The sequence below is a fragment of the Callionymus lyra genome, chromosome 5, assembly GCF_982586985.1.
Source record: "Callionymus lyra chromosome 5, fCalLyr1.hap1.1, whole genome shotgun sequence".
Classification (NCBI taxonomy): Eukaryota; Metazoa; Chordata; class Actinopteri; order Syngnathiformes; family Callionymidae; genus Callionymus; species Callionymus lyra.
Window position 1 is genome coordinate 31,910,119 of NC_141822.1, and position 15,354 is coordinate 31,925,472.

At 47.4% G+C, this 15,354-nt stretch overlaps 1 protein-coding gene across 3 annotated transcripts in view; it reads left to right on the forward strand.

Moving 5' to 3' along the window:
* Positions 1-242: 242 nt before the first annotated feature.
* Positions 243-15,354, forward strand: part of arhgef28a (Rho guanine nucleotide exchange factor 28a) — a 53,477-nt gene continuing 38,365 nt past the window's right edge. For 2 of the 3 annotated variants that reach the window (XM_087791978.1, XM_087791979.1), the window contains exon 1: positions 5,789-7,895. In XM_087791978.1, the coding sequence (XP_087648104.1) occupies positions 5,796-7,895 (2,100 nt within the window). In that variant the 5' untranslated portion in view covers positions 5,789-5,795. Of the gene's footprint in view, positions 387-4,736; positions 4,809-5,788; positions 7,896-15,354 lie in introns of those variants that run through there. The other variant, XM_087791980.1, reaches the window with a different exon arrangement.

The window sequence follows — 15,354 nt, forward strand, 5'->3', positions numbered from 1 at the left end:
ATCTGAGGATGATAAGTGGAAAATGGCTTGTTTTGGAAGAAGACTTGACACCTTGTTCAGTAACATGTTTAACGATTGAAATATAAATAAACATTGTGGCTTTAGTTTCTCAGCTAAACCACCGGTTCGGCCTTCGGGAGTGCGCATGCGTGTGTGCTGAAAGAGTGTTGTCCACGGTGGGAGGGGGCGTGGCCGCAGGAGGCTGGCCGCTCCAGGAGCATCGACTCCAGCTACACCTGCAAACAAACTGTCCTGCAGCTGGAGGACGGACATGACTGGATTTTCTGTGGATTTTACCGGCCTCCCTTTCCGACTCTAGCTGTTAAAAGTTTTGTCGTCTGATACTTATTTTGACGCCACTTTGTAGAGCAGGGAGACGACCTCAGGTAACGCTTCTTTTCCTCTCGCAAACTAGCTTAAATGTAACTTAAGCTAACCGGACTGTGTATTAAAATATATAAGTTCTCAACTGTGATACTTGTATATGATCGTATAATGTATGTTTAGTTGTTGTTTGCGTGAGTCTGCTGTGATGCGTTCAGTGAACATCGTTCATCGCTCTTTTCACTTCAATTGTTGTCTTTTTCTTTTTAGAAATGTTTGGTGAAGTTGTTGTTTGGATTCGTTTTTATTTTTTATATGTTTATGCGACTTGGAAGTTCTTTGAAGGGTTTAATTAAAAAGTTAATGTTTACTTGTTCACCACAGTTGGATGACCGTTTTTTAATATTAACCTTCCACAGCAACCCCCACGGGTTTAAAACTGGTCAAGTGAAGCTTAAACTGTTCTTTTTAGCAAACCGTTTAAGCGTTTTATGAAACTGTTGATATTTCAATTGTGTTACCTTGAAGGGCAGTCACAGTAAATTGGTTAAGGTCACCAGCAAAATAAGTCAGAAACAAATTCATTAAAATAAAATGTACTTTTTTGCGACCCTGCTGTCGTTTTTTTTTTCAAACTAAAATTGTACCTCTGAATGACAGCACGGTTATTGACTATAGAGTTTATAATTTCATTTAAACCTTCATATACATCACTGGTCTGTGAAACGCGCTTTGCAAATAAAGCTAACTTACTTACTTACTGTTAGCTTGTCATAGTCAATCTTACTTTCAAAAGAACAAGTAAATCATGTTATTTTAGGGTGACTGTGTAAGAACTTGGTTCCTGCAGAACTTTCTTTTAAATTAAATACTTACATTAAAAGCACTTAAACCCTGACCCACTGAAAACTTTTTAGTTTTTGTGGGGATAAAAAATATATATATAACCACGTCCACTCTGGGACCAAGGTTTGTCATCGCGCATCATCAGTCTCCGCCTCCAAGGGACTCGTTGTATGAACAAAGCAGGATGTTTACAGCTGGCTGGAAGATGTGTGAAGACCATTATTACATTAGAATGGGCTTCGCTCTCGTAACCTTTAATTCACCCAGATTTCAGACAGGAGTGAACTTTATAAAGTAATGACTTAATGTTTGCATCAACTTTCTGCACTCATAAATCGATGTGACGATGATCAAGCTATTTGCAATCCTGACCAGTCCACTTCATGACTGGCTGGTGTCTTGAACCACAGCGTCACATGTAAATTAGTCAAATTGGCTTCCCAAATGCTTTCTGACAGCAGTCCCTGGTGCCGCTTAATCTCCCATTCTCACGCTTTTGTCCACAGTCGTGGCCACCAGCTGGGTCAGGTTCTCTCTCACCTCAAGTTTGGCATCGGAGACGACACAAAGGCGACTCAGAGCTCCTCAAAAACCTCACATTTTAAGCAGAGCTCTAAAGCCACGGGCCTCAGATGCGACCTTGATCAGATCACTGCTGCTTCTGATCTCCCAAAGCTCCAAATTGAGATTGATCTGGTCGACCTGTGAAACAGATTATGAACATTAGTCTCGTGTAAACACCGGCATTCCGGAATATTCACATTTGTTGACGTACTGGGGCGCAACCTGTAAATGTAGGACAGTGTTTACTCTCACATGTAAAATCTTATCCATGGGGTCGATTGGCTCTGGTGGCTGAGGAGGATTAGTGAGGAGAGAGGCCCAGACCACGTCGATGTCCAATAGGGATCCTTCCTTTTTTTCTTCCGCTTATCCTTAATAAGGCGCATGATCAGCAGCCAGTGTAAAGGAGCCCAGACTTTCATCTCAGCAAAGTATTCACCAGCTCAACTGAAAGACACCATCTCCCCAATATGTCCTGGATCTGCCCGAGGCCTCCTCCCAGTTGAACACATGGTTAGTCCAGGAGACATCCCAAAAAGATTCTATAGATGCCTTCATTCTATGGATGTGAAGGAGCAGAACTTTGAGTCTCTCCTGGATGACCTAGCTTATTTTCCAGCTGGTGGAATATCTCAGAAAGCTGGAGCATCAAGAACAGACCTGGGGTTTCCATGCCGCCTGGCCCCTAACAATTTAGAAAAGTTCCTGTGATTTCAAGATTGCAATTTTTTTTCACTCATTTTATTCACATCTTAATATTTAATGTTGTTTTGTGTTTAATCTTCCTTTATCTTTATTATTCTTTTTTAGAAAATGTATTTTTTAACAACTGTCTGTTTGCTTAATATGTTGTTAAATTAAATTAAATGTTCTTGACCTTTAAAGTATATACTTTATTGAATATTGTTTTGATCATTTAATCGCTTTGTGACCATAATCTGGAAAAGCGCTATATAAATACAAATTACTTACTTACTTTCTTACTTAAATGTCCCTCCAAGATCATTGTACTTACTCACTTACCAACAGTTGTAACTTTGTTCCCCCCAGATTTTGACCAACACGTTTAACCCTTTCATGGTCCACCTTTCTCACTCTGTAACAACTTGAACTCACGTTACAGGCAGCTGTGTCCAACCCCTTTACTTCTCCTACGTACTGATTTCCTGACTTGGTTATATAATGGCCAAATAGAACGCTTAATGCAGCTCTGCCAAGGACTGATTGATGCTTCCTGAAATGTTCCACGTCCGTCTGAACCGCCTCAGTCAGACCTTTAAATGGTTCCAGCTACTAAATTGTTCCGGAGAGAGAACAGAAGAACCTTATTTCAACTTTTTGGAATTATGTAGCCTTGGACCACATTTATAAAGACTTGTAGAACACCAGTGGGTCATTCTACAGAACTTTGCCACATTTCAGTTGGATAGACACATAATGCTGACCCAAGCATAGCTAACGTCAGATTGTCTTATCTCTTCCAGTACTAATCTATAAAATGATGCTGTGCCTTTGACCAGGGCTGATCATCTTTAATGTTGAACATACAATTATTATTACGAATAAAAACTTCCCCCGTTTAAACTATGGGTGACCCGAAGACCAACAAATGTGTTTTTGGTATCCAAAATAACACAAGGGTTAATTTTACAACAACTTACCCCTAGCCCAATTTCACACGGTCTTGGGGATTTTCTAGGCCGTTATTATCTCCTGTCTTTCCCGTCATGAAATTGAGAGATTTCTGTTTGTTACTTCATTGTAGATCGACATAATCTTGGTTCTAATCTTTAAATAAACAAATATTTTGTATAATTTACTTCTCTGTCGAAGTGCTACAGGGTAGTTAATTTCACCTCACCGTTAGAAACTAGCACATTATAATAATTATAGTAATAAAATATAGGTAATTATAATAATTATAGTACTCTGAGTAAAGTGTTCTTCACTTTACAATATAGTTAAAAGGATGGTGAACCTTGAGGGTTATGACACTTAAAGTAGAACCACTACTCTTCCAAGAAATGACATCTTGTCTAGATGTTTAACGGACATAAATAAGATCGCGCTAGAGGTCAATGACAAGTGTAACCCAGCTTTAGTCACTGTGATTTATTTGGTGATTAAATGAGTATGTTTCATTAACTGTCTAGCAACTAAAACCACATAAACTCACTTTTGTGAGATCCTTAATTCAACAGATCAATGACTCTAGAGGTAACTCTACTTCTTCTGTCCTCCGATGGAAGAATCTTACTAAAACTAACTCAATGATTCTATTGTGCCTCTGTTGGTGCAGATCAGTGACTTGTCGCCTGACATGCTGTGCATCGGTATTTCACACTTTACAAAGATTCTGAGAAATATTCAGTGAATGTTAAAACTCTGAGAGTTAAGTCACATCACATCAAATGTTTGCCTGTGATTGTTTCCTCCCCCACTGAAGCCAATGAAGAGCAGAGATTCAGCTTTCGTGAGCGCAGGTGATCATTAAAGGCTTTTGTCTTGTCAAGCTCTAAGATCTCAGAAAGATTCAGCTGAGAATGCACGGCCTTTTTAAAAATATATTACAACTTTTTAACAGGAGTACACTTTTACTTGCTGTCTGCAGAAATGTATGACTAGCGCTCGTAAGGTCATGAGGAAAGTCAAAAGTTTAGGAAGTAGTGCAACGTCTTCAGTCATGAGGACAGAAATAAAAGCTAAGCCAAAAAGACAAACCTCTCCATTGACTGGTGGGTTTGTACTTCTGAAAGATCACACATAGAAGAGTTTCCTCTGCAGGTGTCTGGACTCTTTTCAGATAGAAGCTCCATCATACAGGGGAGATTCAAAGTAGAACCACTCTGTTGCTACACAAACATCTTCCCCCAGAAGAGCTGGAGGAGATGGAAGTCTAGACATTATTATGCTTGCAGTTGTCCCCAGCACATATCATGAATATGAGTTGAATTAATATTGTGACACTTCTAAGACTTTATTCACTTGTTGTGCCTCTGCAGTGACTGCCCGAGTCCTGGACAGCAGTAGATGGGGACAACATGGAGACCGACAGAAGAAAGGTGCCTTTATACGTAAGTCTCATCTGGTGTGTTTTTTAACTCCTCTGGTGGTCTCTTGTGGGGGGGAGTGATCAGTTACATACGTTCAGTCTTCCATATATAAACACACACATGATCCTCCTTCCTCGCACTTTCCTTCCTTACAGTTCAGAAACTGACGCCATATCCACAAGTAATGACTTTTGCTCTCGCTACTCGTATATTTGTAGACTGAGCGACAAAGCTGGAGGATTCCATACTCTGGGAGACTTCATTGGACCCACATAGTGCATATGACTGCACAGTAAAAGTAATTTAATCATATTATAGATATTACCTTATGATTTAACAAACAAAAAGCATGTTCCTGTAATGTTGTATAGGTTTCAATTTCACATCATTACAAGTTTAAAATACTTTCTAGGGAAATAACTTTTAAATAAAAAATGAAAATATTGAACAAAACTCTTTAAACTCTGTTTAAAATCAACTAGGAATAATTGCCGGCAGAATTCCGACCAATCAGAACAATGACCACGTATTTTAACTGAGATGACTGTTACTTAATTGTAAATAATAAATAATAAAAATAGTTATCCAAAGACAGTTAAAATACCAATATAGTATATAAGAGAAGAAAACCAAAGGAAGCAAGCCCAAATAAGCAATAGCAGGGAGGAAAAGAGAATGTTTTTTTTTTTTTTAATGGTTATGATTTTTTTTTATTAAAGACGGAATGAAATCACTGCTGCTGTGGACTTCTCATTTGAGTTATGGCTCTGTGTCAGCCTGACCACTGAGTTAAATTAGAAACAGGGGTTCTGCTTCATTGGTGCTCCGCCCTCCAACGGCTTCGCTATGGGTTTACCCCGAGGCACCGCCTCGTCTCTGAGAAAGCTTAATGAACTCGCCACCCAGCAGGGGGCAGTACCTTCCTATAAAGGCGGGCAGCACCCGCCGCACTTTCTCCATTTTCAACTCAGCGAGAAAGCTCCTGGTTACAGCATGGCGGACGTAAGCATGAGCGTGGACGTAGACGTGTCTGTGTGTTTAACGTGTGACACCCCCCTGGGGAGGGGGGACACACATGTGCTCTGCTTCGTTTGTCTAGGCCCAGATCACGCGGTTGCGGATTGTGGGGCCTGCCGTATGCTTCCCGAGGAGGTCCGGAAGAGACGGGGAGCATACGAGGCCCGTCGGCGCACGCCGCGTCCTCCAGCCAGGTCGTGGGCCGACTACGACGAGGAGGACGACCGGCGGTGTTATGAGGCGGATCCGAGCACCCTGTTCGGTTCCGAGCCGGGGGACGTCGAAGCGGTCGGGGGAGCCGGGCCGGCTCCTCGCTACCCGCTTGACGCCCTGCCGCGCATATTCACCGCCGCGGCGAACCGCATGGAGGTCGAGCTCCCCCCCGTGCCTCCACTCGCGCCACCACCGTTTACATGCGGAGTGAAGGTCGGGCGGAACGAAGCGCGCAGGCCTGCTGTTCCGGGGGTTATTTGTCCTAAGCTGGACGAAATCTGGGGCTACGCGCGGCGAGGGTCTGCCTCTCCCATGGCTTCAGGGCCTCCCGTAGGATCCTACGGACCCTATTGCCGTGTGGACGGGGTGGACTGGCGGCGCGGTGTCCCGGAACCCTCGGATGCGGTACGTGCCGCCCTCGACCCGGGGGCTCGACTGTGGCCAGGCCGCCCTGTAGCTCTGCCTAGAGCTGAAGACAGGTTGACGGCAATGTTGTTCAACCGATCCTACAAGGGGGGGACGCAGGTGGTCTCCCTCGCGAACAACATGGCTCTCCTGTGCGGTGCGCTCGACAGGCTCACCGTGGACCGAGACGACCTTGGACCTTCGGAGTTGGAGGAAGTCAAGGACTCGGTGGCTGCGCTCCTCCGGATGTCGCAGGCGTACGCGATCCTGGGAGGAGGTCTACGCGACGCTGGACAGCTGGGCCACCGGCACCTGTGGCTAGACCTGGCCACAGCGCTGCCGGAGAGAGACCGGAGGCTCCTCCTGGACGGACCAATTACGGAGGATTCGCTGTTCGGTCCGGAGCTCCGGAACGTCGTGGCCCGGCAGGAGGCAGCGCAGCAGGAGTCGGCGCAGCTCCGCCATCACCTGCATGGGCGTGAGGACGAGGCGCGACGGGGGTCCGGCGCTCGGAGACGGAGAGCCCGTTCGTCGGCCCCATCAGCTGGTGCGGGGGGGAAGCGTCACCAGAGCCAGCCGCCCCAGCAGCACCAGCAGCAACGGCAACAGCCGCGGCAGGCGACGAGCGAGCGTCGCCGGGTTCCGCAGCAGGAGCCGAGGAGCCAGCAGCGGAGCCAGCAGCCGCAGCGGAGCCAGCGGAGGAGGGACCCGCAGCGGCGAGGACGCAGGGGCGTCGAGGCTTCGTCTCGGGGGAGCCCTCCTCCCCCTTACTCTTTCAAAGGGCTTTACGTAAATAAAAACAAAAGAACGTATGACGTTTCTGTGGTTCGTTATGAGAGAGAGGTTGGTAGCGTGCATGTGTTTCCGCCTGTGAGTGTGACGTATTCACAGGCGTCATTAGAAACTTTCGCCGCTAATGCTAAGCTAACATGCTCCGCCGGTCATAGACGGCGTGATTTTCCTCTCATAACACAGTCCGAAGGAGGTTTTAAACCCCTTCGTCCGGGTCATACCGAGACTGCAATAACGGAGTCTGTCCACACGAATGAGGGGCAGACTCCAACCACATGTGTTTTGTTTACAGACGAGCAGAGGTCCGCGAGACCGGCTGAATCAGCTGTGTTTACTTCCGCGTCGACCAGCGCTCGTGCCCGACAGAGCGTGACAGCTGATGAGGTGAGTGGAACTTGTCCGGACATGTCTATGTTAACCGGAGGTTGTTCCTTCCCCCACAGCGCTGTCTACAAACACTGGCACCGTGGAGGACGTCACGTTTGGCGGCGGAGAAGCGCCATGGAACTGACGCAACCTGGTGTTTTTACGCGCGAGTTTTTTCGCCGTTCTGAGACCAGGCGAGGGCGAGGAACTTCCGTCCCGTCTGGTCGATCAACTGGAGAGGTGCGTGGCGGTCGGATCTCACGAGTGACGAACAGATCGGGACCGCCAGCGGGGCTGGAGAATGTACGGGACCGGGTGAGTGATGCGGTGCCGACGCGCGCGCGACCTAACTCACTTCAGCTCCGGGTTAATTCTCCAGCACATTCCTCCACATCGCGGGTTTTGTCAGCTCCGGTGACACTAAGAAGTGCTCAGGGAGTTGGGAAGACTTCCGGGGGGGGAAGGAAACACGCACGACGCGCATCTGAGGTGTCTCACGCGCACTTGCGCGCTTCTCCCACAGAGCCGGCTTTTATGTATGAGAGTGGGGGTTCTAGTGAATCCAACTCGAGTACATGCTCTGTGGATTCAAGAGATAGAGACGCGGCTTGTGTGATGCCCTTTCGTCTACGGCCCGTCCATGGGGGGCGGGCCGGAGGACTACCCAAGGTTCGCCAGGGCTGCGGTTCTGACAGAACATTATTCGGCTTGGAGTCGCCTGGTTTTACTTCTAGGACCCACTTGGCTGGGGGGAGTAATCAGGCGGGGCTATGCGCTACAGTTTGCCCGTCAACCCCCGCGTTTTTCAGGGATTCTCTGGACGCGTATGGTGGAGCAGGAGAAACTATCCTGTCTGAGAAACGAGGTGTCTACTCTGCTGCAGAAGGAGGTCGTAGAACTGGTCCCTGCAGCCGAGATGATGTCAGGGTTTTACTCCCGGTACTTCCTCGTGGCGAAGAAGACCGGGGGTTGGAGGCCCATTCTGGACCTCAGCTATTTGAACAAGTTCATAGCTACCCGCCCGTTTCGCATGTTGACGGTCAAGAAACTGCTTTCAGGTGTATGTCCAGGAGATTGGATGACATCTATCGACCTGACCGACGCGTACTTTCACATACCGATAGTCAAGAGACATCGAAAGTACTTGCGTTTCGCCCTCGAGGGTCGGGTGTTTCAGTACACTCGACTTCCGTTCGGCTACTCTCTGGCACCCAGGACCTTCACCAAGTGTGTGGAAGCGGCAGTGGAGCCTTTGAGAGTGAGTGGGGTAAGGATCTTGACCTATCTGGACGACTGGTTGATCCTTGCCAGGTCAGAGGCAGAAAGTTACGCTCACACACAGAAGGTGTTGAGCCATATTGCCACCCTGGGGTTCACAGTGAACCTCAGCAAGAGCGCTCTGACTCCAGTTCAACAGTTAGTTTACCTGGGGGTACTGTTGAACTCGGAGGAAGGATACGCGCGCCTCCCGGACGTGCGTATCCAGCCCATTCTCCGACTGACAACACAGTTGCTGGAAGCTCGGTGTCACGTGACAACAGCAGGCACTGTTATGTCCCTCCTGGGGCTCATGGCGGCAGCCCACACGGTTGTTCGGCTGGGCTTGCTGCACATGAGGGAGCTTCAGAGATGGTTTGGTCGTCTCAAGCTAGACCTCAAGCGGGAAAGAGGTCGGAAAGTGCGCCTTCCCGCTCGGGTTTTGCAGGACATCCAGTTCTGGAACTCTCACGCCAACCTCAGGCGGAGAGTTCCATTGGGTTGCGTCCTTCGTTACACTCAAGTGTTCACAGACGCTTCCCTGACAGGTTGGGGAGGCACCTCGGGTCAGGCCTATGCCAGTGGGGTCTGGAGCAGTCCGGTGCTCAGACACATAAACTGGCTAGAGCTGAAGGCGATTCACAATGTCCTGCTTCACCTCTCTCCCCAACTGTCACAGTCCAACGTCCTAGTTTTTTCAGACAGCTCCACCGCCGTGGCGTACGTAAATCGCCAAGGTGGAGTCAGATCCCCAGCCCTTCTGTGTGTGGCAAGGAAGATTTGGCTGTGGGCGGACTGTCACCTGCTTTCGCTCAGAGCCCAGCACGTCCCGGGCGAGCTGAATGCAGTAGCGGACAGACTGTCGAGGGGGGCCGTCCAGGACGAATGGGGTCTGTCCGAGGCAGTGGCAAGCGAGATCTGGTCTCGATTCGGTCACCCGGTTGCAGACCTCTTCGCCAGCAAGGAGAACTTCAAATGCCCTCTTTGGTTCTCCCTCAGGGCTTCGGACCGCCCCCCACTAGGCGTGGACGCTTTAGCCCATTCGAGGTGGCCGGTCGGTCTGCTGTTCGCCTTCCCTCCTCCGCGGCTCCTTCTCCCCCTGATTCGGAGGACGAGGCGGGGGGGGCTGAGGTTAATTCTAGTGGCACCAGACTCCCCGGGGGCGCTCTGGTTCCCAGAGCTGGTGCGCATGGCGGTCGGGGCCCCGTGGGCCATCCCTTGGGGCCCCGCTGCCCTGTGTCAGGCGGGGGGGACACTGACGGCGCCCCCGGTGCTGGGCCGGCCTCTCAAGGTGTGGCTCCTGCACGGGACGAGCTGATCGGGACCCTGGACCCGGACGTTCTCCACACGCTGGAGAACGCCCGGGCCCCTTCAACACGTAGGCTTTATGCCTCAAAGTGGGGGATATTCTCCCGCTGGTGTTCAGACAGGTCCTTGGACCCCAGCTCTTGTTTGGTCTCCGCTATCCTGTCTTTCCTGCAACATTTGCTGGATAACGGGCGGACTGTGGCGACACTGAGAGTGTTCGCATCAGCCATAGCGACGAGGCACGTCGGTTTTGAGGGTGCTTCGGTTCGCGCCCACCCTTTGGTGGCGCGTTTCCTGCGGGGTGCCTGCAGGCTTCGACCTCCTGCAAGGCCTTCCAGCCCTCAGTGGGATCTCCAGTTGGTACTGGACTCTCTCACAGGGCCGACCTTCGAGCCTCTTGACCAAGTCCCATTGGATATCTTGTCTTTCAAGGTATCGCTCCTTCTGGCACTAACAACCACGAAGAGAGCAAGTGAGCTTTGTGCCCTCTCCATTAGCCCTGAGTGTCTTTCCTTTGGCGTCGAGGAGTCTTCGGTGTCTTTGCGTCCTAACCCAGCGTTCCGCCCGAAGATTCTGAGTTCCTTGTTCCGGGCGACGACCTTCACGCTGCGGGCCTTTCACCCGCCGCCTCACTCGGACCCGGGTCAGGAGCGTCTCCACCTGTTGTGTCCAGTGAGGGCGTTGGCCTGTTACTTGCGGCGGGTGGCCGAGTTTAGGCGCTCTGATGCCCTTTTTGTCTGCCACGGTAGATGCCGGCGGGGAGAGGCGCTCTCCCCCCAGAGGTTCTCTCATTGGGTGAGATCGGCCATTATCCGTGCCTACCGAGCAGCGGGTGGATCCGCTCCTAGCGGTCTGAGGGCACATTCCACCCGTGGCGTGGCAGCCTCAGTGGCTCTTTTGCGGGGTGTGGCAGCAGAGGATATCTGCTCTGCTGCCTCTTGGGCGTCCACGTCTACCTTCGCTAAGGCCTATCTCCTCGACGTAACGGCGGGATCAGTAGCTCATACTGTCTTGAGCGCTGTTGTGCCCCCCTCAGGGCCCACGGCTCAAGTGGGTTTGGGCCCTGGGCCGGCGGGGCCCTAGTGATGCTGCTCCAGGAGCAGGCGTCCAGCTGGGGGTACATTTATCCCGTCAGGCTTCGCCTTTTGGGTAAACCCATAGCGAAGCCGTTGGAGGGCGGAGCACCAATGAAGCAGAACCCCTGAGTTATCTATTATAACCTCAGGTTCTGCGAGTTGGTGCGAAGCCCTCCAACCTCGTCGCCCAGCGGCCGCCCTTCTCGCTGAGTTTTCAGTTGGAGAAAGTGCGGCGGGTGCTGCCCGCCTTTATAGGAAGGTACTGCCCCCTGCTGGGTGGCGAGTTCATTAAGCTTTCTCAGAGACGAGGCGGTGCCTCGGGGTAAACCCATAGCGAAGCCGTTGGAGGGCTTCGCACCAACTCGCAGAACCTGAGGTTATAATAGATAACTCAGGGGTTATTCTTGTATTTACAGTCTTTTGAGCTGAAAGGTCAATTCAGTTCAGAGTCATTAATTCTGTCATCAATGTTATCAATGTCATGGGGAATATGGTTAGTGCACAAGGCTCCTAAAATATTTAAACTAAGGATTGTACTGGGAACTGAGCAAATGACTTCCTTACATTTAGCTCTGGCACCTTCTTTGACAGACCTCTTGTAAGAGTGCGTCTGCTCTGTAGTACTGGGTCAGCTTAGATAAAATTTAAAACTGAACCCTTGGTTAGACAAAATCCACATGGATGTTGAAGTCACAAACAGGAGAGACTTGTCTTGACCTTCTAAGTATTTATTTTATTGGGTATCTTTTGATTGTTTAAGCACCTTGTGACCCTGGTCTAAAGCGCTCTATAAATACTAATTACTTACTTACTTACTTACAAGAACCTGGGAAACTCCTGGCCTACTGGTTATTTTCTCTTATCGTTGTTGTGTGAATTAGGTGTGACTCCTTAATACAGAAACGTTTGAACATTTTTTGGTAACATTTTTAAGATCAGTGGTGTGCATGGCAAGTAGAAGTGCATGTTCTCTGTGTAGTGTTTTATAATTTAAGCATTGTGTTTATGAAAGTCATATCAAAGTCATAAATCAGCCGGCTCTCTTCCTGCTAAAAGGTTATGTGAACCAGCCACACCGTGATGTATCAAATGGCACACAATTGTTCGAAAAAAGATAAAAGATTGAGATTACTAATGTAAAAGCTTAAAACTTTTTCTTAGCTAAGATCCAAACTCTTGTTAAGAGGCATGGTTAGCTACAACATAAACTCTCTTTAGTCTTCATGTTTTGACCTGCTCAGTAAACCAGCAGATTCATGGAGTACAGCTACTCGTTGAGAGTCTAGTGGATGTTGTCTACAGTTTTTTTTACAGTCTTCATGAACTATACCTCTCCATGGTAGACCTGGTTCATAGTTGAAACACACACCAACCCTCCTAAGTCCCTGTGGAAGTCAGGACCTGCTTACCAGCTGACAAGTCTCTCTGATAACGCTGTTTCCTTGGAGACCGTAAACAACACATGCCTGTTCTCTTCTGGGATCATATTTGGACCCCGCAGCTGGGTTTAATTCTCTGCTTCTCCACATCCACCAGAATCCGTGAGCTTTTTCCCTATTGTGCGTCTGAGACAGCCTGGGTGGGCTTCCCACCCGAGCGTTACCAGATTTCAGCTAAAAGTGGGTCCGCTTGTTTTGCTGTGTCACCAGTTTCTGGAGGGGGTCTCGAGCTGAAACCCCCAACTTGCACTTGCTCAGTGAAGCAGATTTAGGAGAGTATGGGAAGCTCAGCTACACACACACAGACACTCGCATACACCTCTCTGAAGAGGAAGTGGAGTCTCCACCCTCCAAGGTTACGGCTGAAACGGGAGCAACTCATTTCAATGTCGGGCATTGTGTCGGCACGCTGCGATATAAAGGCCGCTATTGTAAACTTTCACAGCGGAGCCGACGGCACACAAGTGCCCCCGGCCAAATCAATGAACGCATGTCCAATAACAGGCGGCAAGTGAGTTTTTTATCGAGCCCCAGAGTCAATGCAGTCAGTGTTCATCCAGATGTGGAAGTGTGAGGGAGACCTGACGCCCAGCTGCAGTGGAAACGTCGGAATAACAGTCGTGACTAACACGTAGTGAAGTGAAACAAAGACGCTCACTTGAGAGTCAAGTGCGGCTCCAGTTGACTTTCTCTTTGGTCCCATTGAGCACTGAACACACTCTTGCATCCTGAAAGTGTGGTGTTCACAGGCCTGCTGTTAGAAGACATCTATAGGATTTAATGTTAAAATTGATGTTTTTTCATCTTGTTAATTTTTAGATTATTGTTAAATTAAATATGTTATTGTATTATTCTTTTGCTGGAAAAATTAATTTCTCCTCAGGGGGATCAATAAAGTATCTATCAATCCAGGAATCGTGATGCCGGTCACTGCATCATGTCCAAAATCATGTCAGATAATTGCAATATCAATTGATCAAATTTCATTGGCCCTTAAATTTGGGCAGTGAATCAGTTCCAAGCAGATGAATCTGTTTGGTATGATAACCAAATAACTAATAATAAAGATTGAAGATTAACAATAGAGAAGCAAATAATGATAGAAAAGAAAGTCAAAATGTTGACTGAGTTTCAAGAAAATGGTGAAAACTAAAAAAAGTTCTGGTCAAGAACATTGTGTTTCTCATGTCAACAGCCAAACCTAAATAAAGCACTTGTTTGGTGAGTTAAATTCTAGGACTGCTGAAGTAAGATCAAATCTATAATTGTCAGCTGCGATTGTGTTTTTATTTACGTTTCAAACACCAAACCCCACCCAATAGTCAAACCTGTCAATCACATACAAGCCAACAAAACCTCCCGTGCCAGCCTTTATCGTGTGTGGAACGTTATCTGACTTGATCTGTTAGAAAGGAACACATAACACACATGTTTGCTGCTAGCACCTGGTGCTTCACATGTGTTTTGAACATTTAGGGGAGTGTGTTTCATCAATTTCAGGAAATATGACATGATCCCTGCTGCTCGCCGAGTGCCCTCCGTGGTTACGTAAGAAGGAAAAGCCTGGTCCAGGCTGTTTTCCTTTGAGATCAAATGTGTGCGGCACTGCGCCAGGTTTCAGTCCCACAGCCGCTCCGACAAGTAGGCGGGTTATTAGTGCCTGGTTTGTTCAGAAGATTAAATAGCAGGTATGTGTCAGCGCAGCATGAGAAGAAAGAGCTGGTGAAGGATTAGTGTCCAATGATACCATAATCATTTAAGAGGGAGAAAAGAAGGACACGGAATCACACTCAGAAGTCAAAAGATCGTTTTTTTCTTAAAATAAACTTTATTAAAACACCAAACATCATTTAACACATTGAACACTCGTGTCAGCTTTACTGTTTCTCCACCATACACTACTATGTGTTATCATATGTTCATGCACTGAAATTACATTTAAACGCCATTACTTAGGACGTAGAGGTTTAAATGCTCATTGTTTTAAATGATTGATTCCAAAGGAGTTGACTGTGTTGACACTAGGAATGCAATTACATTTTTGGAACCCTCCTTTACAAAATTATTAGTTAAAAGCTAAATGATAGCCACTTCTCTTTCTTAAGTGTTTCTCCTGCGTCCCAGCATTACAACCTAACATTTATGCTTCCTGGAAAAATATTGTTTTCGTTACTCTGACCTTTTTTTGGGCAGGAATGTTGGCAGAAAGCTTCTGCAGCAGGTAAAAATAAAACATGCAGTTTTTCGGAAGGTCAACGTGTTTAATATCATCTCTCTTTATATAGCATCAAAATACGTCATACACAGAGTTCCTGCGGATCCAAAGAAGGTCTGAAAAGGCATTAAGTTCATGAATCTAATCTCAAATCAATTTTAAATAGCCTTAAAGAATTTAACACATGATTAGAAGTTGTATGTTAGTTATAAATCTTAACTTTTATTTATTTATTCTTTAAAATAATTTACACTCAATCAATTCTGATTCTAAATAGGCACGATGGGAGTCGAGGAAAGTTTTTCAGTGGACTAAAAAGTAATCTTTATTTTTATATTAAAGCAAACATTTAGGTAACATTGTTCCTACATAATATTTTTTTTTTTCAATTTTTGTTTGTTGTCGACTTGTCATAATTGAAATGATAGATCAAAATTTATTGGAAAAAGTCTGTAGGAAGTAAAGAACACTGCATACAG